At 43.4% G+C, this 27,874-nt stretch overlaps 1 protein-coding gene and 1 long non-coding RNA gene across 2 annotated transcripts; one reads left to right on the top strand and one right to left on the bottom strand.

Moving 5' to 3' along the window:
• On the bottom strand, window positions 1-26,182 carry Ppp2ca (protein phosphatase 2 catalytic subunit alpha). The gene is made up of 7 exons (XM_036196547.1): window positions 25,725-26,182; window positions 10,188-10,397; window positions 5,990-6,163; window positions 5,373-5,462; window positions 4,897-5,058; window positions 3,768-3,886; window positions 1-1,558 (listed from the first exon to the last, which is right to left on the bottom strand). The coding sequence occupies exons 1-7, from the start codon at window positions 25,824-25,826 to the stop codon at window positions 1,486-1,488; spliced, it is 930 nt and encodes a 309-aa protein (XP_036052440.1). The 5' UTR covers window positions 25,827-26,182; the 3' UTR covers window positions 1-1,485.
• Window positions 25,565-27,564, top strand: LOC118589341. The gene has a single exon (XR_004945662.1). It is a non-coding gene; the product is annotated as an uncharacterized LOC118589341 (long non-coding RNA).
• The last annotated feature ends 310 nt before the right edge of the window (window positions 27,565-27,874 follow it).

Raw genomic sequence — 27,874 nt, 5'->3', positions numbered from 1 at the left:
TCATGAACCAGTTTGTTTTTATACAGGGCAATGTTGTAACTTCACTGTTAGTTCCAAATCCAACACAGTACAAAACAAGGAAACATTTATTTACTACGCTCACACAGCAATGATTAAGCATCCTGATGTTTGCCCAGGTAGCTTAAAATAGCAATTCTTCACTCCCCACAGAAGTGTCTTCATTTTTAAGCCAAGTCAAAGAAGAGAAGGGAAAACTCATTACTCACTGAGCATGGCACTCGGGTACCACTCTCAGATCTGGGACAAGACTCGAACCCAGAAATCGGTTTCTACTTGGCTTCACTGATTTACCACTTAAGGAACTTAACACAGGCTCAGGTTCTAACAGCTTATCTGAGACAAATTTAACTCTAGGATCACATGACTTGACAAGAAATGTACAAATGTTTGTTAAGAACTTACCATTCTGTCAATCATTTTAAAGAGTCATGAAATATACACAGCAATATATTTATAATCAGAAACTACACTAAGTAGACACATCATTAGTTTGTTAAGTTCTATCTGAAAACATGCCATTTGAAGTAAAGTCCTAAAAACAAACTCTCCAGTTCTGGGGTTTAACAATCATCCTACTGAAGCAGCAGTTTCCTTTCACAAGCGCAGGCCAGCAACAAGACAAACTGCAGTATGTCAGACAAACAAGTTCCCAAGGTCTTCTGAAGAACGCCAACGAGTTGCCAGAGAGGTTACACAGTGGCCTTGATCTTTATTTTTCTTTACCTGGAATTCTACAAATTCCAAAATGGATCAATTGACTGATTCATCTTGTTTAATGAACAGCACCAGTCGTGCCCCACGGATACAATGCAAACCTGACTTTCTAGTTCTCAAGTTTATTATGAAAACACTGCGGTGACTTGTGCAGTAACATCATCTTACAGGAGGAAACAGTTCTGTTCAAAACAACCCACCAGGTTTTCTGACAATAACAAAGAACAGCGTGGGGCTGAGATTGGAGAAGGGGATAAACTGAGTGCAGACAAATCATACAATTAAATTAAATGGTATCCCTGAAAAGAAACAAAACAAGAGGGGAGGCCTTGGTACTTATTTAAAAATGTTCATGAAGCTCCAATGATTGTTTGCTATCCTCATCTACAGTCATGCTGAGTAAGCTACAGCTAAGTGGAAGTCAACTGGACTCGCAGGTGCTAATGTTTACATCCTATTTCTGCAGTCTCTCAAGAAAGCAAAAGTAACTACAAAGAGCGCTATGCCAGAAACTGGATTCTTGACCAACAATGTCGCGTCAGCATGCAATGAACTGGTTCATTCTAAAGTGGTCACGGCTGTTGATGACAAGAGGCTTTGTATTTTTATATGGCACATCTTTTGGTCCGTGTGAAAACAAGTTTTTTGAATGTTAACTATTTTCTGACACTTTGGAGTTACTGTTGCTCTTCCCATTTCCATTAGGTCAACATACGGTTCATGGCAATACTGTACAAGTTTAAATTTTCATTACAGGAAGTAGTCTGGGGTACGACGAGTGACATGTGGCTCGCCTCTACGAGGCGCTGGATCAAACTGCAAGCTGAAAAACAAAATAAGATTCACTGTTCCTATTCTAATACATTCATGTATTTATCAAAATTAAGACTTTCAATTTTTCAAATGTTATGGTTTATTTCCTATCCAATTTCAGCGTATTTTAACAGACCAGAACCCAACTTTAGAGCCAGGAATACTGGGGTACAACTATAATAACATCAGCACTTGGGAAACTGAGGCAAGAGGATCACACTTCTAGACCAGCTTGGGCTACAAATACAAAAAAATGAAGCCACCTTTAATTCCAGCACTTGGGGGGCAGAGGCCAGTGAATTGAGTTCTGGCTAGCCAAAGCTACACAGCAAGACTCCATTTCAAGTTGTTGGTTTATTTTTAGGGTTAGGGTGCTGATCATGCACAGTTTTAACTGTCAACCTGGTACAAGACAGTCATCATCTGGGGACAGTTTTAATTGAGGACTTGTCTAAATCAGGCTGGCCTGTGGGCATGTTTGTGGAAGACTGTCTTGATAATTGATGTAGTAACACCAAGCCCATTGTGGCCAATACCATATTCCCTAGACAGAGAGCCCCAAACTGTTTAAGAATGAAGAAAGCTGATTGAGCATAGGCAAGGACCCACACATTTATTTATCTCTGTTTTTTTTTGTTTTGTTTGAGTCAGGGTTTCTGGATGTAGCCCTGGCTGCCCTGGACTCTATGTAGACCAGGTTGGCCTCAGATTCCCAGTGATCCTCCCACCTCTGGTGGGATTAAAGGCATGCGTCACTACACCCAGCTCTGCTCTTGCCTGTGGATGTTATTGAGTAACTTCCCCTCAATGACGGACTATAACTTGGAACTACAGGCTAAACAACCACTCCCTTTAATCTCATGTTGCTTTTGGTCAGTGTATTTTATCACAGTAACAGAAAAAGTAGTCAAAGATATCCCTAACCTCCCAATCCTGCCTCAGTCTCAGAAGTACTAAGATTAGAACTGTGTTCTTCACTGACTTGGAAAGAACAATACTCAACTTCATATGGAAAAACAAAAAACCCAGGATAGTTAAAAGAATCCTGTACAATAAAGCAACCTCTGGAGGCATCACCATCCCTGACTTCAAGCTCTACTATAGAGCTACAGTAATAAAAACAGCTTGATACTGGCATAAAACCGACATGTGGACCAATGGAATTGAATTGAAGACCCTGACATTAATCTGCACCCCTATAAACATACGACTTTTGACAAAGAAGCCAAAACTCTACAATGGAAAAAAGAAAGTATCTTCAACAAATGTTGCTGGCACAACTGGATGTCAACATGTAAAAGAATCCATCTGTCACCATGCACAAAACTCAAGTCCAAATGGATCAAAGACCTCAACATAAATCCAGTTTCACTGAACTTGATAGAAGAGAAAGTAGGAAGTATTCTTGAACGCACTGGCACAGGAGATTACTTCCTAAATATAATACCAGTAGCACAGACACTGAGAGCAACAATTAATAAATGGGACCTCTTGAAAGTGAGAAGTTTTTGTAGGGCAAGAGACACGGCAAGACAAAAAGACAGCCTACAGAATGGGAAAAGATCTTTCTTCACCAACCCCACATCTGACAGGACTGATCTCCAAAGTATATAAAGAACTCGAGAAACTAGACATCAAAATACTAAACAATCCAATTTTAAAAATGGGCTACAGAGCTAAACAGAGAATTCTCAAAAGAAGAATCTCAAATAGCTGAATGGCAAAAAAAAAAAAAAAAAAAAAAAAAGTATTGTATCAAGCTGATGGAAGAAAATGCTGGCCATACTTTCAGGAGGGGAGGCTAAAATATATTTAGATTATGAATTAGCCTACAGAAAAATGTCTTCTGTAAATCAAACAGCTAAGGGGAAGATGAATAGGAATCTCACTTACACAATTTAAGTAAAACATAGCTCTCTGAGTGATTAGAACTGTGAACCTGTGTTGTAACTGTACTTCAAGAACAATCAACTTCAGAGGCTACATTTTTATATAATGGGGCCCCTTCAGTAAAACCAGAACTATACAATGAGACCCTGTTCTAAATAATAACAACAAGAAATTGAAGATCCAGTACTTCACTTTGGGATCCAAATAAGAGAAGCTGTTATTATTCCTGTTACATGTAGGTCCATTCCCATGAAAACTTAAAGTCAACCTGCAATCTGGTTTACCAAGAGCTGGAGAACATGCAGTTTTACCTCAGGGTAGATACTTACAAAGAATACTTAAGAGTGTCATCAAGTTCCATGATTGCAGCTTGGTTACCACAGCGATAGCAATAGTTTGGAGCACTGAAAATTGTTACTACATTCCGGTCATGGCACCAGTTATATCCCTGTAAAAGAAGCAGGAAAAAAAAAAGTTACTTGCCTACCTACACAAGTAAATATGACTCTACTAAGACAGAAAAATGACAGTTTCTCTCCAAGAAGGTCAATTATGGTGATATTTTATTTGCACTAAAATGTGATTTTATTTGTATGTTAATAAATAAAGTTGCCTGGGGATCAGAGCTAACAGCAAGCCAGGCGGTGGTGGTGCACGCCTTTAATCCCAGCACTTAGGAGGCAGAGCTAGGCGGATCTCTGTGTGTTCAAGGATACAGCCAGCATGGAGACACACGCCTTTAATCCCAATACCAACCACAGAAGACCTGAAGGTCTGTATAGACGAGCAGTGATGAGGAGATCATGTAGTTGGGTTTACAACCAATGAGAGGGCAGAACACAGGACAGACACACAGGAAGTAGATCTCTTGTGAGGGAAGGACAGCAGCAGCAGTGAAGGGTAAGGTTTTTTAGCTCTTAGCTATTGCTCTGATCTCTTGGGCTCTCAACTCTGCATTGGCTCTGTGTTTCTTATTTTAAAAGACTGTTACATCTACAGTCAATTTTTAAAAAATTTCATACAACCTATAAAATGTACATGAATATATTCATCATTGCTAAAATAAAAGTATTTGTTGTTTGTTTTAATATTTAAAAACAAGCCAAATATGGTGGCATACACTTTTAATCCCAGGAGGCAGAGGTAGAGGCAGAGGCAGAGGCAGGTGGATCTCTGTGAATTTGAGGCCAGCCTTATCTACATCGAGAGTTCCAGGACAGCCAGAGCTATGTAATAGACTATATTTCAAGAAACCAAATAAATTAATTAAACAAACAAATCCAACTTAAATATTATCCATCACAAATTAATAAACTGCTTCTCATATAGTAGGCTTCTGTAAATCTGTCTTCCACTTACATGACCTTAAACATGATTTTAAAATGAAATTTTTTTTATGAGACAGGGCCTCACTGTGTATCCCAGGCTGGTTTGGATCAAAGAAAAGAACATACATACCTCCATCACCAGCTGGTGAGCTCTGGACACCAAGGTGAGGCCATTGGCATGATTAAATGTCTCAGAAATATCTTGGCCAAAGGTATAACCAGCTCCTCGAGGAGATATCCCCCAGCCACCACGGTCATCTGGATCTGACCACAGCAAGTCACACATTGGACCCTAAAATGCAGGTAATAGTTACAAACTGACTTTTACCAAAGTGGAAAATCTTGACTTAATAATTCATCAGAAGCCGAACTCTACAAAATCATTCCATCAGTAATTTATCCTGCCTGCCTGTGTAGCCACTACCAGACAGTATGGGCTAATGGGGATGACCAGAAGGCTTCGAAACTTCTGAGCAATGTAAGAGGGCCCACATGTCATTTCACTCTGAAAATGTGAGTGAACATATAATGAATTAAGCCACAGCTAAACAAGTTTCCTTTTTCCTGAAGACTTTCTGGGGGGAATTTATCAAAGAGAAGTCATACCTCATGAGGAACTTCTTGTAGGCGGTCAAGTGCTCGGATGTGATCCAGTGTGTCTATGGATGGCGACAGACCACCATGTAGACAGAAGATCTAAAAAGATTGATTACAAATGGTAACTACACCTAAGAGAAATTAAGGTATTTGGGGTACACTTTAGGCAGGAGCCCCCACCATTTGGCCACATCAGTTTCTAGGCCCTCTCTGTTTCCGTGAGGCTTGACTCTGGAGAGCTGGCCACTGTTCTGCCCTACTCCCAACCACTGAGTACCACTCTCCTTCCCGGAGGCCCCTCAAGAGACTGGCAGTCATCTTCATACCCAGAACTTTCTTCCAGTTAGTGTGCACACATTTACCAAGACTAGCCAACAGCCCCTTCTCTCTCAGACTACTCTACAAACAGGCCCAAAGCTGAATAAGTTACATTTTCCATGATCCCATTCTGTACAGTTCAGCACCTGATATATAGAAAAAACCTTAAAACACCTATCAATATTTACCAGAAAGTGTTACCAGAAAGGGATGTGAGCTCTAAGTGTGGAAAGCCAGCAGCTCCTAGATACTAAGAAAGCCGATTACTGGGAAAGGAAAGCCAGCAGTAAGTTTTAAGGTGCACGCACCTGCCCGTCCACCAAGGCAGTGAGAGGAAGGTAGTCAAAAAGGTCTGTGAAGTACTTCCAGACGTTTGCATTCCCGTATTTCCTTAAACACTCATCGTAGAAACCATAAACTTGTGTGATCTGTCTGCTCTCATGATTCCCTCGGAGTATGGTGATGCGCTCCCGGTAACGAACCTAAAGCAAACGGACAACAGATGGCTAGTTCTTTCCAAAAACAACCGATAGTTCATAAAATTTTCTATAGGGAAACCCAGAGTTCCAATTCTGAAGGAAAAAACAAACATTTCTACACATCAATGAACTGAAATCATAGATTATAAACTTTCTTGTTTTTCCTGAAACAGGGTTTCTGTGTAGCTCTGGCTGTCCTGGAACTCACTCTGTAGACCAGGCTGGCCTAGAGCTCAGAGATCCACCTGCCTTTACCACCCAAATTCAGGGATTAGAAGTGTGCCCTACCACATTTGGTGATTATAAACATCTTAAAAATAAAATGTTTATCAATATCACCTCAATTAAAATCTTGTGTGAAATAAATCATACAATTTTTTCTATCGCTTTTACTGAATTTATAGTTAAGTGACAATCATCCTCCTCAGTCTTAGCACCTTGGATCACTTACAAAGATCTCTCATACTTACCTGCAATCCCTCCCACTACTCCTACTATCCGAGCTCCTGACAACCAATTTACTTTTCTCTCTTGAGAATGGCCTTTCTAGACATTTAATATTAGTGAAGAATTACACAACATAGCCTCTTGTGCTGCAGATTCCTTGGAGCACTATCCTGAAGTCACCATGCTGGAGTGTAGATGAGGTTGCACACCTTTCACAGCTGTACACTAGCTCCCAGGACGGCCACACGCCATAGCTTCTGTATTTGCTCCATTAGTTACTGCGCTCATTTGCTCACACCCTTCCATTCCTCTTGAACATATTCCTAGAGTGTAGCTATTGGGCTACAGGACTGGTTTAGATGCAACTTTATTAAAAAGTCTTCAAAGTGGTCAGACCACTTCCCATTCTTGACAGGAATGGATGAGGAGTCTAATTTCCTGGCATATTCATCTATGGTGCTGACTATAGCTACTGTATTAGTAAGAGACATGAAGTAGTTGGTATCTGTGACTTTAATTTCCTAATGACTAACGATGTTAACTAACCACATTCTTATGATTGAATCTATCTAAGGTTAGGCATAGTGGTCTATGCAGAAGGATGAAGAGTTTGAGCCTTGTTCAAGTTACAGTATGATCCTGTCTCAAGCAATCTGTCTTAGCTGAGTGGTGTTGGCGCACATCTGTAATCCCAGCATTCAGGAGGCAGAGGTAGAGGCAGGCAAAGCTCTGGGAGTTTGAGGCTAGCCTGGTCTATAAAGCAAGTTCCAGGAGAGCCAGAGCTGTTACAGAGAAACCCTATCTCAAAAAACCAAACATTAAAAAAAATAAAATAAAATAAATAAATTCTATCTTGACATGGCTTCATATGCTTATAATCCCAACACTAAGAAGACTGAAACCAACTGGGGGCAGCCTTGGCTAGATACCCTGTAGAATAAAACAACAAAACAAAACAAGCCCCTTCAAACAACAAAAACCCCACCTTATTTAAAAGAGGCTTTTTAAAAAAAGGTATGTGCAGGGTAGTGAGATGGCTGAGGGTAAAGGTATCCTGCCATCAAGCCTAATTTGAAAACTACATTTCATTTATTTTAAGTGCATGTGTATGTGTCATCTCATTCTGCCCATGTGGGTGCCAGGGACCAAATTCAGGACATCAGGCTTAATGGCAACTGTCTTTACTCAGCAATCTCACTGGCCCAAGATAGCCTTCAGACAAGCTATGGCTACATTTCATGTGTTAGCTACCAGTTTGCTCTCTAGGACGCATAGGGTGGCAGGAGAACTGACTTCTATACATGCCTGATGGCATGCATGTATGCATTCCTCCCACCCCCCAGTTACACAAAACAACTGTAAAAATGTTTTAAATTTGAAGTGAGGCTACAGCTCAGTGGTGAACCCGTGCTAGCATGCAAGAGGCTGAATTCAACCAGAAGTACCAAGAAAATGACAGTTTAACCAAATGTTTCCTTCTCTACTTCTCCTGTCTCCATTTCCTGAATGCTAGAATTACATGCACATTGTATCATACACTTAGAATGTGCTGGGGGTCAAATGCAGGGCTTCCTGCATGCTAACCAAGCACTCTAGAAACCTGGCTGCATCCCCAGCCCTGGATTATTGTTCCACGAACACAGCTGAGAAATCTGAGCCTAATCAAGCGTGCAGATACTTTTTTCTAGAGCCTTTGCTATTAATTTAGGCCAACAATCTGTTTGATGCATTTGTTCAAACACCGTTTGAGAAGGGCCACCTTCCCCGTAGTGTTCATTCGCAAAGGGCTGCCATGAGTTTCGGAGTGGGTCCACACACCACAGAGACGCCTTTCCTCAAGGTGTTAGAAGAGCCGGGGTCTTCTAAAGGCTTCTCTTGATTTCCTAATAGCTGTCTTCTCTCTGTGGTCTCTCATCTTCTTCCCTATGTTCATGTGCACCTGGAGGCCAGAGGACAACCTTGGGTGTCACCCTCAGAAACGGCTATCTACCTCCTTGGAGACACCATCTCACTGACCTTGAACTCACTAGGCTAGGCTAGCTGGCCAGGGAGCCTCAGGGACTCTGGTCTCTACTTCCTCAGGGCTAGCACTATAGGTGCATGCCTCCAAGCTTGGTGTTTTAAAAAATGGGTTCTGGATATTGAACACGGGTCTTTCAACTTCCCTAGGCCCCTAATCTCTTTTATAGAGGAACAAGACCCACTCACATGACCTCATTTTATTTAACTGTCCACATAAAGGGCTAGCAGCAAGCACACCCACACTCTGAGGTACAGAAATTAGGATTTGGGCCTATGACATTTAGGTGGACACAATGCAGTCTAGCCCTTGGTACATAAATATTTTTGTTGCTGTTTTCAGACAGGGTCTCACTATGGAGCCTTGGCTGGTGGGAGCTTTGTGTTAGATGAGGCTACCCTCAAACTCAAGAGATCTGTTTGCCTCTGCCTCTGGAGTACTGGGATCAAAGCAGTGTCAACCAGGTCCACTGGCACATGAATTCTTAAAGACAACCCACTCCTTCCATGGGAACTTGGGCTACCAGCTTCTTTCAGAGTATCTGGAGTCACTGCACAAAGTGCCCACCATCTCCTCTAATCCCTCCACTTAGCATTCTAAGCAGTGCAGAAGCTAATCATCAGTCAGCTCTGGCTGACACTCTCCCCACTTCTCTAAAGTTAGAAAATTGGTGACAGCAAATTTCTTGTTCCGAATATTCTGTAATAAAAAGCAAGTCTCTTGCTTTGGAAGAGCAGTAAAGTCCCTCCAGAGTCAAACAGCTTCTAAGGCAGAGGCGGTACTCCACTCAAACATCAGTGTTGACTCTTCACCTCTACATTTCAGAGCTACAAATGGCAAGTCAGGAGCCTAACATTTCCTTCTTTTGTGAGTTTTGTACAAGAAAAGGTCTTATGGTGTAAGCCAGGCTGGCCTCAACACTCTAGGCTTTCACCAAACCCGGGATTACAGACTTCAGTTCGCATGTTTAATTGTTATTACTCCAGGGGAATAAACTATTGTTTAGTTATTTGCTCACTCTTGTACATTTAGATCAAATTCCTTTTCTAATATTAAAAACAACAAAATCTTCACTTTATAATCTGATCTTTTTCTTTCAATTCTTCCTCCGGGAAATTTTCATAAGACTGTCAAATGATGTAAATAACTCAACACAGATGTCAAACGCTCCTAATATCTAATGCAGTTATATTACTTCCACAGCCAGTGTACTAAACGAAAACTTCTCCTTGATCAGTCTGCCAACCACAGCACTTGGAAAACAGAGGCAGACTATGAAATCTTTGGGTTTGAGGTAACAGAGCTATGTTGAGATCCTGTCTTAAAAAACCAAACCAAACCTGAGGAGGCATCCCATGGCACTATGTTCTGAACCATCTTCTGGCTCCAAATGCCTGACATGATGATTAACTTTGACATTTGCATGATTTGCATTCCTAAATGTGGAAGTTTTTTTCCTAAAATTTAACATTCAGATGAAGATAACAAATCATCACAGGAAAAGAACGTTCCAGAGGGCTCTCACCCAGTTCAAAAGTCCAAACAAAAGAGTAAAATCACCTTAAGAGCTACAAGCAGTGTGACTGTTTCAACGGAGTAATATCCTCTGTCCACATAGTCTCCCATAAACAAGTAATTTGTATCTGGTGATTTACCACCAATTCTAAAGAGTTCCATGAGGTCATGAAATTGCCCATGCACATCTCCACACACAGTGACTGGACATCGAACCTCTTGCACGTTGGATTCTTTTGTCAGGATTTCTTTAGCCTACAGATAAAGAAGAAAAAAAAAGCCATATATTCAGCATTAAATGGTGCCAAAAAAGATGCTTTTGATCATATTAATGCAAAGGGCAGACCTGGTAAAATATGAAACCACAGACATTTTCAACCCAAGTAAACATTAACATTTTTAATTTTAAAATTTACATTTTGTGCTGGTTGGTGGAGGTGCACACCTTTTATCCTAGCACTCGGGAGGCCAGTCAGGACTGTTAAACAGAAAGAAACTCTGTCTTAAGACCTGCCCCTCCCCCTGAAATCTTAAATCTTACATGTACAGTTCTCATTCCACCCATGTGTATTCTAGTGATCAAACCCAGGTCCTCAGGTTTACTGGCAAGAGACTTTGGTCACCTTACTGGCCCACTGGCTGTATCTATAAGACAAGATATGGTTACAGTCTACTCACTGGCTACTTTATGGGGGATGTCTAGAGAGCATGTACAAGAGGACATTCAATCACAACTCCAGTTTGTGAAGGTGATCAAATTTCCACCTCACTAGAATACTGAAGACATCAGTGACACCCACACAAAATCAATGAAAATCATCAGGACGTGGGCTGGAAAGATGACTCAGGTTCAATTCCCAGCACCTACATGGTAGATCACGCCCATTTGCAACTCCAGTTCCAGGTAATCCAACACCTCTTCTGGCCTCTGAAGGCACTGTATAGAAGTGGTACAGACATACATGTAGGCAAATAAATAAATAAATTTGAAAGAAAAAGAGTGCTTAATGTTGCTTCCTCAGGCTTTGAGGTTTCTTGGCCTTGACTTTTTGGAGGTTAAAACATTTAAATTCTCTCATTTTGTTCTATTTCTTCATAACAATATAAAGTTCTTGTTTTATAATTAGAATATGTAGGGCTGGAGAGATGGCTCAGTGGTTAAAAGCACTGACTGTTCTTCCAGTGGTCCTGAGTTCAATTTCCAGCAACCACATGGTGGCTCACAACCATCCGTAATGAGATTCAGGGCCCTCTTTTGGCCTGCAGTCATACATGCAGACAGAATGCTCTATACATAATAATAATAATAATAATAATAATAATAATAATAATAATAAAAAGAATATTTAATATAGCATATGTAGCTAGAGTTTTCCTGCCTGGCCCATGGTCAGGACAAATATCTCTCCCACTTGCCAGTCCCACAGACACTCAGACCCAACCAAATAAACACAGAGAGACTTATATTGTTTACAAACTGTATGGCTGTGGCAGGCTTCTTGGTATCTACTTCTTCTATCTTAAATTAACCCATTTCTATTAATCTATACTTTGCCACATGGCTTGTGGCTTATCAGTACCTTGTATCTCGCTCGTCATGGCGGCATCTGACAGTGTCTCTCTCCTCAGCCTTCCACTTCCCAGAATTCTCTTCTCTGCTTGTCCCGCCTATACTTCCTGCCTGGCTACTGCCCAATCAGTGTTTTATTAACCAATCAGAGCAACACATCTGACATACAGAACATCCCACAGCAAGCATACATTGTTTTCTAGGCTGCTTTTAGAAACCATCATTCAGCCAGACCTCTACATATGCTAAAATGTATACCGGAAGATAATTATCTCCTAAACCACTGAATGACTCTGCCCTGTGCTAACCACCAGAGACACTGACATTCAAAACAGGTCTTTTCCAAGGCAAAGGAGAAGGGGAGAAAAGAGAACAGACTGAACAAAGCAGACTATCCTAAGTATCACAAAGGAAAAAGGGAGACCACTTCAAATCATACACGACCAATTACTCATACTGAAATTTTGCTACCCTGCAATCCCAGCCCTCAAGCCAAAGGCAGAAGGCTTGCCACAAGGCCAAGGTCAGCCTGGACAATTACATATGCCTATCCTCTCTCAAAGAACACCCCCCCACACACCCACACACAAATAGAGAACAATGCTGCTAGTGAGCCAACTGGAGACAACCAGCATCACCACAGTTTAAGGCTACACATTTGAAACACAGGTCTGTTTCTTCCCCAAAGTTGTAATCTTTGAAAATAGAATCCAAGTCAGTAACATTTAAAGTTAAGTCCCTCCCCACACCTACCAATGCTGTCCTAACAAGTACAACCATGTTTTTAAAAAATTCGCTATTTTCTACTCTCCAAAGACTTTTTCCAGACATCCACCAAGTTTAGAATATTTTCAGTAGATACTTCCTAGAAATACTGGGATTAAAGGTCTATACCAGGCAGGATATACTCTTATATTAAAAAAAATAAATAAAAATAAAACCAACCAAACAAACCTACACACATAAAAGTAAACATCCCCATAAACCACAATCCTGCATTTCTTAGGTGAAATAATCATTAGTGGCATTTTGTTGTGTTCTTTCAAACTTTAAATGAACTTACTCATATTGTCCAGTAAATTTCATATTTCAATATTGGCACTATGAAAATGAAAAGTATGAAGTAAAAATTTTTTAACTTCTAAATATGGGAACATTAGGCCAGCAAGATGGCTCAGTAGATAAGGGTGCTTGCCACTAACTCCAACTACTTGAGTTTGATCTCTGGACTCCACATGATGGAAGAAAAAACCAATTCCAACAAGTTGTTCTGACTTCCACCTACATACCCAAACCCAATACATTAAAAAAAAAATTTTTTTTTAATAAGCAAACCTGAGAAAGCTAATCTGCTTTCTCTTTCTGCCCTACTGACCAAATTTCACAAAACAGTAATGATTTAATACGGGAAAAAGTTTATGTATCAGATGCAATCAAGCCACATGTTAAAAATGCTTTAACAAGGGCTGTAGGGCTGGCTCAGCAGGAAAGGCACTTTGCTACGAAGCCTGATGGTGAGTTCCATATCTACACCCCGTATGATGGAAGGAGAATCTTGTCCTCTGACCAGTACACACACACACACACACACACACACACACACACACACACACACACACACCACGCAAAATGTTTTTATAAGGCTTTTTGAAAAAAGATTTTTATTTGTGTATTATTATGTATGCCATGTAGTATGGGTATCCAGAGAAGTCAGAAGAGGGCATCAAGTCTCCTGGAATTGGAGGTATAGGTGGCTATGAGCCAGTAGACATAGATGCTGGGAGCCAAATCAGGTCCTTTGGACCAAGTGCTCTTAATCAGTGAGCCATCTCTTTAGTCCCAGTTACATACAAACAACAAAAATGCAAATTTGCAAAGAACTGTTTTTTTTTTATGTATTTTTTATTTTTGTCTCAAGTTTATCAACACTAAGATAATGACTACAGCAAAGTAAATTATTTTAAATGCCAAGATAATAAAGATTGCAGACGTATGTGTTGAAGATTATTGTGCAACTAGGCAAACTAGGAGAGACATGTAAGAAGGCTGGCCTGGAGAGCCAACATGACCTTCTAATTTTTACTGCTATTTATTCATTTATTCATTCATTCATTTAAAGTATGAGTGCTCTGTCTGCACGTACCCCTTTATGCCAGGAGAGGGCATCAGATCCCACTGTGGTCGCTGGGAATTGAACTCAGGACCTCTGGAGGAGCATCCAGTGTTCTTAACTGCTGAGCCATCTCCAGCCCCCTGTTATTTATTTTTCAAGTCAAGGTCTTGTTGTGTATGTATACCAGGCTTGCCTCCAACTCAAGAGACCCTTCTGCCTTTGCCCAATGCTGAGATTAACAGCAAGCACTACCATGCCCAGCCTCAATGGCCTTTAATGGCACCCCCCAGAGACATAGGCCTTCATCAATCTGTTTTCAAAGGGGGATATATTTAATATGGTAGAGCTTTTCAAAGTAATTTGATTCATGTTAGAACATTGGGGTGTTTACAATAATCAATTTCATGCCGGCATTTTTACTCTTGTAGGCAAAGCAAAGGAAAATATTTAAAAAGTTATTACATGTATTTAGTGAAGTGAAGGGAAGCCACACCTGTGAGCCATGGTGTGAATGCATTCAGCACTCAGAGAACAACTGAGTTTCTCTTCCCATCTGTGGGGCCTGGGGAATCTAGCTCAGGCAGTCAGACTTGACAGTTGATATCTTTCCCACTGAGCCATCTTGCTGACCCACTTTTTGCTTCCACCAAAACATTTTCCCCAAGCTGGGTGTGGTGGTACAGAACTTTAATCCCAGCACTAGGGAAGGGGAGTCAGATGCCAGAGCTATATAACAGAGACCTTGTCTCCAAAAACAGAAACAAACACCCAGCCTTCAAATTTCTCAGCTGATGAAAGACAAAAAAAGTTTTGCTGGCTGTGGCGACACACGCCTTTAATCCCAGTACTCGGGAGGCAGAGGGAGATGGATCTGAGTTCGAGGCCAGCCTGGTCTACAGAGTTCCAGGACAGCCAGCACTACACAGAGAAACCCTGTCTCGAAAAACAAAAACAAAAACAAAACAAATGAAAGAATTAGTTACAGGGCTGGAGAGATGGCTCAGAGGTTAAGAGCACTGGCTCCTCTTCCAGAGGACCTGAGTTCAATTCCCAGCACCCACATGGCAGTTTATAACTGTCTATAATCTCTGTTCCAGGGGATTCAACACCCTCACACAGACATATATGTAGGTAAACATCAATGTACATAAAACACAAATAAATTATTAAGCCGGGCGGTGATGGCACACGCCTTTAATTCCAGCACTCGGGAGGCAGAGCCAGGCGGATCTCTGTGAGTTCGAGGCCAGCCTGGGCTACCAAGTGAGTTCCAGGAAAGGCGCAAAGCTACAGAGAAACCCTGTCTCAAAAACCAAAAAAGAATTAGTTATAGCATAGATTGGAACAATCAAATCTGTTAGAAACACCATAAAATAAGGTTAAAACTAGAAACAGGCTATTTATTAAACAAGACCTTATGATCAGGAAATGTGACAGTTAAAACAACGTAGAAATTCTGGAAAGGATGCCATCTTTGGGGGTCATTATCTAACTACCAACAACATTCTTTCAGAATGTTTGGGCTCAGGTAGGTATCTCACAACTTTACTGTCAGCCTGCTTGCTCTAAGAGACCTAGAGACTAGACCTTCTTACTTTTCGTTTTTCAAGACAAGGTTTCACCAGGCTGGCCTGGAACTCAAGAGATCTACCTGCTTCTGCCTCCTTAGTGCTGGGATAAAAGGTGTGTGTCACCACTTTTAAATATGGGCCATCCCAATCATTAAATAAGATGAAATGAAAGCAGGCTTATGTGAATTAAACTTTGTAACTCATCCATGGCAGAATTGTTCAAGATAATTATAGGGGGAAAAAAAAAAATTGAGCCAGGCAGTGGTGGCACACACCTTTAATCCCAGCACTCAGGAGAGAGAGGCAGGTGGATCCACGACCATGCCTGTCATTCACCTTCCCCTACTTTCCAGCAGTCCAAGAAACCACAGTTCAGCCAGGCAGTGGGGCGCACATGCAGAGCCAGGCAGATCTCTGTGAGTTCGAGGCAAGCCTGGTCTACAAAGCGAGATCCAGGACAGAGAAAGCCTGTCTCGGGGGGGGGGGGGGGGGGGGGAGGCAAAAAGAAGCCACAGTTCTATAGGTAGTCAAACACTGTCAGAATACTCCCACAGAAGAAGCAAGCTTGTTCAGCACAGCATCATCAAGCTCTCCTTAACCAAGAATCAGCCAAGACAGAAGACAACACACTTGTACTAACTGTGATGTCAAGGAAATAAATAAACACCAGATCCAAAAGACTCCCAAGGAAGCAAACCCCACACAGCCCCGACTAGGGCTATGTTCAGCTGCCTCCTGACCATGATATGATGCTCAGGTGTTTAGACTGGGATCATCTCAGTTGGCTAAGTTTAAACAGACATTGTTTTTCCCACCATTAAAAAAAAAAAAGAAAGAAAAAGAAGATAAAAGCTGTATGTGGTTGCAAATGCCTGGCATTTTGGAAGCAGAGGCAAGAGGATGGGGAGTTAAAGGCTGTCTGTCCTTGGCTACTGGGTTACTTAAACCCATGAGACGTTGTTCCAAAAAGTTCAAGTCCTGGACAATATACTAAGATGGTTTCAAACCAGGCCGATGGCCACAGGCCTTTAATCCCTAGCAATTGGGAGGAAGAGGCAGGGGGATCTGAATTCCAGGACAGCCAGGACTACACACAGAAACACTGTCTCAAAAAACAAAACACAAACAAACAAAAAACCTGTCTCAGAAACAAACCAACCATTGAATCACATAGTAAGAATCATGATACTTCAGTGTGCCAGACAAAACAAACCCCTTGTTCCCAATATTGGCTCAATCATATAATGCTATTGTTTGTTCTATTTAAACATGATGAAAGTAGAAACCTTCTTTCCTTCTAAGCTAAGGGTTCTGCCCCACCCCTTGACTTTGTTTTTGGAGACAGGGGCCCCCTGAATCAAACACAGGGCTTCCCTAACAGTGCCTCACATAGCTCAGATGCCCCTCCTCCTTTTCTTAAGACTAAGTATTTGTATAGCCCTGAGATGGGGAGAGCCTCTAACTTAAAGACCCTTAAAGCCTACCGTGTTATAATTAGAGATACACTTTTTAAGTTTTGTTTTGTTTTTTACGATTAAAAAAATTTATGTGCATTTTATGTTTCTGCCTTCATGCACCACATCTGGAACTGGATACAGACAGTTGTAGCTGCCGTGTGGACGTCAGGAATTGAACCCAGGTCCTCTGGAACAACGGCCAGTGCTCTTAACTGCTAAGCCATCATTTCTCCAGCTCCTAGAGGCATTTTCTTAAAGGTGGATATTTATAGGGTTTTACTTTAAAACAATAATATACTCCTGGGAGGGTGTGGGGGAAATATGTCTGTAAATCCAGCACTCAGGAGGCAAACGCAACAAGATCCTGAATTGTAGGACAGGCTGGGCCATACAGTAAGACCATCTTCTAACGCCCTCATACAATAAACAAATAAAAATAAAAAAATAAAATTAAAAGGTGCTCTAAGCAATTCCTATAATAGATCAAAAGTAGACTCTTAAAGGCTTTACTGAGGAAAATGTGATGCAGCGCACTGGATATTAATGATGCTTTACTGCAGAAATAATTCTGTTTCACAAATTCTGCCTTGAGTAGTCTCTAGAAGGAGACACTAACCATCAATCATTTTATGTTGGTTTTTTTCTTTTTTTGGTTTTTCGAGGCAGGGTTTCTCTGTGTAGCCTTCACTGTCCTGTTACTTGCTCTGTAGACCAGGCTGGCCTCAAAGGCATGCACCACCACTGCCCTGCTAAAAGTTTGCTATTAATTAGAGAAGGGGGGGGAATCAAACTAAATCTGTGCAGATATGCCATCTAGACAAAGTTCAGCAGTGAAAGCCTAATAAGGACTAGCCAACTGAATCCAAAGCAGAGGCACAGACCTCAACAGCACAACAAACTCTGCAGAGTCTGTGGACTCAACTCCACAACTGCGCAGGTCTAGAACTAAAGTCTGAAGCCTTCTGCTCTGCCCCAACACAAGGGTTAGAACTACCATCTGTGAGATACACAGTAACCTGAAAACAGAAATATTATGTACTTAAGGCTGGGCAGTGGTGGTGTACACCTTTAATCCCAGCACTGAGGAGGCAGAGCCAGGTGAGTTCGAGGCCAGCCTAGTCTACAGAGCAAGATCCAGGCACCAACAACGCCACACAAAGAAGCCCTGTCTTGAAAAACCAAAACCAAAAAGTACTTAAATGTCATCTATACTAAAACTGACTGGAACAGGAGGGAGAGGGAATGGAGGAGCAACCAACCAGCTGGTCATGCAGTTACAAATATCCCAGAACTCAGAAACATGCCCTCTCTGTGTTCATCCATTCCAATACACAACCTCAATTTATAAATCAGTAAAAGCATTATACTGTGACGAAATGAAGCAGTTAATTGCAGACTGTTCAAGTCACCTCTCATTCCCAAACTGGCAGCTAGAGAGTTCCCTTCTTAAGCCTACCCTACTCCTATGAAGAAAGAAAGCTTTTTGAAACACTGACACCACCAACAAAATATTTCCCCTCCTAAAGCCAACTCAGTTACACCTCAGGAATGAGAATACTCCAGAGCTAACTATGACAACAGCTTACAATGAAAAAGGGAAAATGTTGGTCACAACACACTGAACACAGAAATGAGTTTGTCCCATCCACTCCTACAGGGTGGGAACAAATAAAGCCTCTTCCTGTGACTGGGCTTTGTCATGCCAGGCAGGTGCTGGATGGCTGAACTACACCCCTAGCTTTCTCTTCATTATTTCCAGACAGGCTCTCAAAACTAAGTGGTTGCTTTTGAACATGAAATCCTCCTGCCTCAACCTCTGAATAGCTGAGACACTGCACTACCAGGTCTGGTTTCCAGGCTCATCATTTTTGATACTACATGAGATTCATCTTTACAGCCAGTATTTGAAGACAGAGAATTCTGGGCCCCTGGCAGGGGACAGGGGGGACAGAGGAATCCGCATGTGAGCATGACTATGCTTTCTCATTCAGTTATAACCCAAGCTGCAACACACCCTATCTGCTAGCACATGGAACAAACTCACAGGTGTGTGTGGAGGATTCAGAGATGAAAAGAACATTATTTTGAGTGCCAATTGCAACAGAGGCCATTTTACAATTTAATCTCACCTCATGACATTTATATTATGTGACAAAAAAAATGGCCTACATTTTTCACCTTACCAATCTTATTCATTCATTCATTCGGGACAGGGTTTCTCTGTGTAGCTTTGGTGCCTTTCCTGGAACTCACTCTGTAGCCCAGGCTGGCCTCGAACTCACAGAGATCCACCTAGCTCTGCCTCCTGAGTGCTGGGATTAAAGGCATGGACCACCATCATCCAGCTTCATTTTACCAATCTTACTTATTTGAGGGATAAATGAAGTTAGTCAAATGCAAATGGAATAATTGTGTTTCCAAGAGAGGTGGGACAACACTATCTGATGAATGGAGCTCTGCAGCAAAGGGAACACAACGCTCAGTTTACAGAATCACTGAGCCTCTCAATTCAAATCACTCAAGCTGGCCCAATCTACATACACCTTCATTATTAACACATCAACAAGGGCCTGGAAGCAAGATGGGAAAACTGGGATTAGAAGTCATGTCCACACAACCTTTCTCCAGCCTCCCTCACCAGCCTCTTTACCTTTCTGAGCCTTGGCTTTATAACTACAACAGTGACCACACCAAAGTCTAAGGAAAACATCCTATCATGCCTCTCCCACCTGTTTGTTCTTACTATTTTAACTAGTGCTATGGAGACAGCCAAACAGCCTTTTAAATTAAACTCAGAAATATATTACTTCATCTAAGACTTTAATCTTGGGGGCTGGAGATGGCCCAGCAGTTTAGAGCACTTGCTGCTCTTGCAAAGGACCTGGGTTTGAGTCCCAGAACCCACTAGATGGCTTACAACTAGCCACAATTCTGACCAAGAGCACCAGGCATGCACATGGTGCACATACATATACACAGGCAAAACGCCCATACACATAAATCTTAAAGAACTGGTTAAAAAGTTCAGAGTATCAAATAAATTAGGAAAGAAGCAGTTTCCTCTTCCCATACTCATGTAGCAAATGTTAAACTAAATGACACCATAACAACTATTTCATTTATAATGTTTGTAAAGAAATGGGCAACTGCATGCCTAGATCAAGAACTCCTTTAGGGAAAAAAGAAAGAACATTTATTCTCTATGTATTTGGAAGGCCTGAAAGTACAAAGCCAAACTGGCACCCAACCCAGACACTGCTTAAGTCATATAATAAAAGACCATTGTATTGTATTAGTCCAAAAGCAAACTGATACTTTATTTATTTGAGGCAGGATGATCTCTCAAACATAGCTCTGAGTTGTTTGGTGATGGCACACGCCTTTAAGCTCAGCACTCAAGGTAGAGTCAGGTGGATCTCTGTGAGTGGGAGGCCAGACTGGTCTACAGAGTGAGATCCAGGACAGGCTCCAAAACTACACAAGCGAAATCCTGTCTAGTGGGGTGGGGGAGGGGGATGGCACGACCAGAAAAACATAGCTCTGGCTATTCTCAAACTCAAGAGATCCACCTGCCAGTTTCCCAAGTGTTGGGACTAAAGGTGTGGGCCACTATGGGCTTACTTATTTTTGAGGCAGGGTCTCACTATATATTTAGTCTTGGCTGACTGACTTCAAACTCACAGAAGTTCACCTGCCTCTGCCTCTTCCTCTTGGCCATCCTTTTGCATTGGCTTCCAGAGTGCTGGGATTACAGGCATGCATGACCACACTCAGCAAGTTGATAGATAGTATTTACTTTTTTTGATCTGTTGATGGAACTGTGCCTAAGATGAAACTGCACATGCTCATCCCAAACACAGCAAGGTACAGACTTGGACACACAGTAAGCTTAGCTTGGGTAGGAACCTAAAGCCCATCTTTCTTTTTAATGAGTCAGCAACACAAAAACCATGCTCACCACCATTATGATACACATTTGGATCCTTTCTGCTTTGAAGCAACACGGCTACTGTGGACAAGGTACCAGAACAGTTTTCAAGCTGTTCAATCAGAGTGAGCACTAGGGTTTATTTCTATCTTTACACAAGGGAGGACTCTGATGCTATCATCCCTTCTTATAATGAGATCATCAGTAGTTATTTTTGATGGGCAGTAGTTCTTTAACAAGCACTATTTGACTGGTGGAAAATTTAGCTTATTATTTTTACATTTTCTGTGAAAAGCTGGACATGGTGGCACATGTATCTGTAATATACGTCTACAATCTCAACACTTGGGAGACTGAAGCAGGAGGCTGGTGAGTCTGAGGTTGGCCTTCGGCACAGAAACACAGCTGTCTCAAAATAAAATAAGACAATAAACGAACAAATAATAGTTAGAAGGCAAACACACAAAAACAAACACAGTTTTAACCTAAAGAGAGAATTGGTAATAAAACATTGTCTGTTCTGTTTTACTAGGACCTGTACAAGGTGTACCAAGGCCTGCACCTCCTAGTCTAAAACATCTTAATACTGTTTAAAAGGTGTACATAATTACAAAAGGTGAAATACAATTAAAAGCAAGGAGGTTAGGCAACAACATTCATCAAAAGAATTTCAAGGAAACTTTAAAAATTCTGGCTGGCCTCTGCTGGGATTAAAGGCATGCACCAATCAAGTTTTTGTTGTTGCTGTTTTTTGGTTTGTCAAAACAGGGTTTCTCTGCCTAACAGCCCTGGATGTCCTGGAACTCACAGAGACCAGCCTGGTCTCGAACTCCCAGAGATCCCTCCCGAGGTGCTGGGATTAAAGGCCTGTGCCACCACCACCAGGCTCAAGAATTATTTGCTGGGGGAGTTCCTACAGAGCTGCAGCTGGTTTGATTCTGAAGCATTAGCACCTAGCTTTAATCTGCCTTTTGTAACTGCTGCCTTCTGTCTCCTGGTACCTTCTTCTATGTGTATCTTGTCTGAGAGTTTTTTAAAGGTGCAAAGCCTATGCAAACTTGGTTGAGGAACAACCCAGAAAACACAGAGACATTCCTTAACTGAGAATCTGCATTTGGCATTGTCCCTTTAGGGAGTTTAAATAAGAGGTTTGGGGATACAGAAATTAACTTGCTAAACGTGTAAATTGGAGAATAAAAAAAGTCCTTTGCATTGGTGGTAGAGCCAGATGGATCTGTGAGTTCGAGGCCAGCCTGGTCTACAGAGCGAGACCCAGGAAAGGTGCAAAGCCTGTCTCGAAGAAGAAAAAAAGCCCTTTGCTAAGAGTGAAGAGTCAGTCTGGAGAGACTGATCCCCCTGCAGCTGGAAAAGGCTAAAAAAAAAAAAAAAATCAGTGCTCTTGGTCCTCTTTCCACAAACTTTCGTGAACTCACATTTATACAACAATTATTATTTTAGCTGTTTTGAGATGGGGTTTCTCTGTGTAGCCCTTGCTGTCCTTGAACTTGCTCTGTCTGTAGACACTCTCCCTAGTGTTGGGGATTACAGGGACACACTACCATGCCTGGCTTGGAGACAGGTTGGTTGGGTCCCCGTCCCAGTCCATCACAGCAGGGAAGTCAGTGGCAGGAGCTTGAAGAAGGTCTCACATCATAATCAGAAACACAGAGCAATGAATGCATGCTCACACCTTTAAAATTACATTTATTTGTGTGTACAGGTCAGAGGACATCTTGAGGAGTAAGTTGTTTCTACCATGTAGGGGGACCTCAACCATAGAGAGCCTCCTCTATGCTTACACAATTGAGTACCACCCCCCTCCCTGCAATCTAGGGAATGGTGCCACCTACAATGGTTGTGTCTTCCCATCTCAACATAAAAGGCACTCTTAAAACATGCTCACAGGTCAACCTAATTTAGACAATTTTTGAAACTCCCTTTCCTGGTGACTCTAGAGCAGCAGTTCTCAACTTGTGGGTCACGACCCTTCCACAGGGATTATACACATACCAGACATCCTGCATATCAGGCATGTACGTTATGATTCACAACAGCAGCAAACTTACAGTTATGAAGTAGCAACAGAAATAATCTTATGGTTAGGGGTCACCACAACATGAGGAACTGCATTTAAGGGTTGCAGCATAATAGGAAAGTTGAGAATCAATGATTAGAACATGTCATGTTGAAAATAGCATTCTAGTCTTTCCAACTAGATTAAATATTTCTTGAGAGGACTGGAGAGATGGCTCAGAGGTTAGGAGCACTGACTACTCTTCCAAAGTCCAATCCCCAGCAACCACATGGTGGCTCACAACCATCTGTAATGAGATCTGGTGCCCTCTTCTGGCCTGCAGGCATACATGCAGGCAGAACACTGTATACATAATAAATCTTAAAAAAATTTTTAGGGGGGTTGGGGATTTAGCTCTGCGGTAGAGCGCTTGCCTAGCAAGCACAAAGCCCTGGGTTCGATCCTCAGCTCCACATTAAAACAAACAAAAAAACAGGAAAAAAAATTTTTTTGAAAAGATGTATAATTTATTCTTCACTGTCTTCTGATTCCCTTCATAACAGCATGCCATTTTGGATACTCAGAAACACAAGTGCTATTTAGGACACAATCCTATCAGATTAGAGGTGACCTCAGAACACATTTTAACTATTCTACAGTAAATGGTCATCTGAAAACCAGTTACAATCACTTAGTTGGGAAACAAAAAGTAGCAGTGTCTAGTCTAACAGCCCAAGGAGTGGTCTTACTCTTTCCATACAGATGACCAGCCATCTAGCTGACTCAAAATGTTCACAGTCAGCACCTAGAAACTAAGGCCTGGCAATATATTGTTGTTTTGTTTTTTGAGTATAGTAAGTAATTTTTAAAAAGCTTATTCCTAGCCAGGCAGTGGTGGTGCCTGCCTTTAATCCCAACACTGGGAGGCAGTAGGCAGGCTGATCTCCATGAGTTCAAGATCAGCCTGGTCTAAAGTTCAGACAGGCAGGGCTATACAAATAAACCCTGTCTCAAAAAACAAACAAACAAAACTTACTTTGTTTGTTTGTTTTTTATTTTTTTGGTTTTTTCGAGACAGGGTTTCTCTGTGTAGCTTTGGTGCCTTTCCTGGAACTCGCTTTGGAGACCAGGCTGGCCTCGAACTCAGACATCCACCTGCCGCTGCCTCCCGAGTGCTGGGATTAAAGGCGTGTGCCACCACCGCCAGGCAAAACTTCCTTTTAAATTTTAAAACAGCAACCTCATTTGATGCGAGATTAAAATACTGAGATTCAAGTGGGGTGTGGTGTAGCACACAAATATAAACCCAGCATTGGGAAGATGAGATGCAGGGTCTGCCACAAGTTCAAAGGTACCCTTGCTACAGAACCAGTACCAAGGCAGCCAAGGGCACCTGGAAGGGCAGGAAGCCTTGTTGAGAAAAATAAATCCACACTCCAATTGTTCTCAGCAGTTTCTGAAAAACTGTGTCGTCAGAAAATATTCAACAAACACAAAAACCTCCTTTTTACACTAAACCACAAAGGAGTAAGCATACAGTGCTCCAAAAAGTCTTCCCAACACAAATACTAACATAATCCTTAATTTTGCACTAAAATTAATTGGGTTTTGTTTTGTTTTGTTTTGTTCTGGTTTTTTGTTTTGTTTTTCGAGACAGGGTTTCTCTGTGTAGTTTTAGTGCCTGTCCTGGAACTCACTCTGTAGACCAGGCTGACCTTGCCTCAAACTCACAAAGATCCACCTGGCTCTGCCTCTTGAGTGCCTGGATCAAAGTTGTGAGCCGCCACCACCGCCCGGCAAAATTGTTAAAATTAACTGTGAAAACGAACCCAAAATGAAGTGGAGGCGAACATTCTATATTAGAAAATTGCACTAATAAGACTTCAAAAATACAACACGACCAAAAGCTTAACCTGTTCTCCCAATTCTTGGGGAAAAACCAATGGAACCAGATAACCTGAGATACAAATCGTAGTTATCACTTTGCTGAGTAGACCCAGCACCATGTCTGAAATACAGAAAGAGGTCAACTCGGGGGATTACTAACACTACTTGTAGCCACAAAAATACAATCAAGAAACTTTTCCAACCAAGAGAGGGCACAAAATTTAACTCTCTTCCAGTTTGTGTTGCTCATTCTAAACATAAATGGCACCATGCCAAAGTACGTTACACAGAGAAGGATTTCACACTACCCAATTTGAGTCAGCATATACATCATAAATTAAAATGACACTGGATTTCCAATCCCAAAGCTCTTCGTGTAGTATGACTCACCAAATCCTCCATTTCTTCCAACTAAGAAAACTTTATACTACCCCCTTGAAACCCACTATGACCTTCGTAGAAATCGGGTTAGTGACTTTTTTCATAATCGTTAAACGCATTTTAAGCGGGGCTCCGAGGAAGACAGCTTATGGAAGCCAACAGAAACGCGATGTGACCTTTCCACAGGCGCTGGGGTCTGCCCTAAAAGCCCGCCTCTGGGGGACCCTGTGCCCAGCGCCGGCGCCAAGAAGCCAGCCCGGGTGCAAGCGCAATGCCTTTCCTCCACATCGCTGCAGGTCCAGGTCCCGTTCTTGGGCCCAAAGCAGAGCCAGTCCCTGGCCGGACCACGCAGGGTCCCGGCTGCCCTGCTGCCCCGCTCCCCAGCGTCGGGCCGGGTCGGGCCGGGCCGGGAGGCTCGGAAGCCCGGAGTCCGGCGCGAGGCGCCATCTTAGGGCCGCGGCGGCGGCGGCGCCATCCAATCAGCGCACGGGAGGCGGGGGGCGCCGGGTCGCTCGCGAGTCGCCGCGGGCAGCGCCGGGCGCCGGTGTACGAGGTTCGAGGGGCCCGGCCTCCGTGCCGTGCCGCCATGTTGCACCGTCCCCGCGGCCTCCTGATCGGAGGGCCCGGGCAGCGGCCGCACCTGGGGCCTAGAAGAGCTCACCTTCTCGCAGAGGCTCTTGACCTGGGACTCGGAGAGCTGCTTGCACTCGTTCAGCTGCTCGATCCACTGGTCCAGCTCCTTGGTGAACAACTTCTCGTCCATGATGACGCCCGCCCGCCCGAACCGGCTGCCGCTCCGCGCTGCTCCCGCGCCGCCGCCCGCACCCGGGCCACACGCACACGCCGCCGCCGCTCCCCGGGGTGCTTCCTGCGGCCCCTGGCGGCTGCTAGGCGCTGGCGCCGGCCCGCTGGCTCGCTCCGCAGTGCTGGGCCGCCGGCCGCTGTGCCTCCTCCTCCGCTCGCCCTAGCTCGGGACTCGGCTTTCTGTAATGGCGGCCGCCCGGCGTGGTGACGTCACGCCGGCGTCGGGGGCCGCGGGGAGGGCGTCGGAGCCGGGCCCGGACCCGAAGCGGCGCACCTTGAGGCCCAGGCGCAGGCGCAGCGGAGCTGGCTGCCAAAGGAAGTGCCTTCGATTTCGGGGCGTGGTCCTCCCGCGGGGAGGGCGGCGGGGGAAGGGAAGAACGGAGTTGGAGCAAGCGCAGTGCTCGAAGCGGCGAACCCTGTTAATCCCGGAGCTCCAGGCTCCGAAAGACGCCTGCGCGGACTCCGCGCATGAGCAGTCCGAGTAGGCGAGGGCTGGCTCTCCGTGACCTGGTCTCTCTGCTGCCGGGTGACACCTCTCAGATGTGGTCTTGGGCCTGGCGGCCTGATCACTGAAACAACAGTCACAACACTAAGGCGCGTAGTCCTGCAGCCCTGGGAACCGCATGAGAGTCCCACATCTTTGAAGACTAGAACTGACGCCTAGTGGCAGGCTGCCTGGAGTGACCTTCCCCACCTCTGGGCGTTGCAGGCTGCTGTAATTAGGTCATTCGTAGGCGGGGGAAGGTGTACCTGCTTGAGTGTGTCACTCGCTCAGCTGACACCCCCAGCAGACACCTGTCCCAGCGCGATGGAGGGGCCGAGGCCAGGCCATCGATCCTGGCCTCGTCCCGAGCCTAGCTTCCTCTCCTGGGGCCTTCCGCAGCTCCGGTGTGCACTTTTCTCCAAGTCCCGCGCCCACTGTAAATGATCCTGGCCTACTTTCTAGAGGACAAGCCGGTAGAACGTGAACATATCGGTCCTGGCTGCGTTCTAGTGCTGGGAGAAGCAGCTACAGGAAAGGAAGCTGATACTCAAGGATTGGCCCTTGACCTGGTTATTGAATCTCTTTGGGGTTTGCGAAACATTTTCACATTGTACTGTCCCTGCACTTACAGAGATACTTGGCTCCACAGAGCGCCAGCTGTTTAACCAGATCCCATGTCTAGAGGATAGAGGGGTCATGCAGACAAACAAGGGCTGCTGCCCTAGTGGAGCTTGAGTACCAGGGAAATGGATGGAATGGACACAAGTTATACACTGCTCTCCCCGAGCTCGAGAGGTATAGAAGTCAAAGGATGGTTAACCATGAAGGGCAAGGCAAGAGCTGATCTTCCAAGCTCTACTGTGGGGAGCAGTCAAACCTGATCATGCTGGGCAAGACACAGCTCTGAGGGCATCACCCTGACCCACAAGCTAAGAGAGGGCCTCAGTGGCCCCATCCACAAACGGCAGGGCTGAAAATCCTCCTTTATCAAGGACAACCTGCTTGGCCAGGTGAACTGGCTTGACCAGTTCTGCTTTTCCTGGGTAACTCCCTCTAGTGTGCCTGAAGAAAGTACCCGAGATCTACTTTTCTAGAAGCTTACTTACATACTTGTTCTGCCAGAGTGGAGAAAGGTAATTTCAGCTCAAATTCTGACTGGATTGCAGTGAACAACGCCAAATAGCAGACGGAGGTGTAAGAGTTAAAGACTGTGTGAGAGGAATAAAGAAATGATTGTTGGGTGCCCATAGTTATACAGCTATGTTCACTGCGTTGCTTTTCTTATTCTTCACCATTGCCCTGGACCCCTGTGAGAACTGGGCCTGTCTTGAAGAGTAGGAAGCAGGCAGGATACTGCCAAGGTCTCAGCTAGAGTCATACAGCTCCGGAAATACAGAAGAGGATCAGCATGCATCCCTTTGCCTCCATTTTTCACCTGTAGACAGTGATGATGTTAGTTTGGCAGACTGAAAAGTACTAAATACCCATTATATATGCTAAGGTTATATAATGAGGGTTCTTCC

This window comes from Onychomys torridus, chromosome 8 (assembly GCF_903995425.1).
Source record: "Onychomys torridus chromosome 8, mOncTor1.1, whole genome shotgun sequence".
NCBI classification, from domain to species: Eukaryota; Metazoa; Chordata; class Mammalia; order Rodentia; family Cricetidae; genus Onychomys; species Onychomys torridus.
This window is presented reverse-complemented; position numbering and strand designations above follow the sequence as displayed.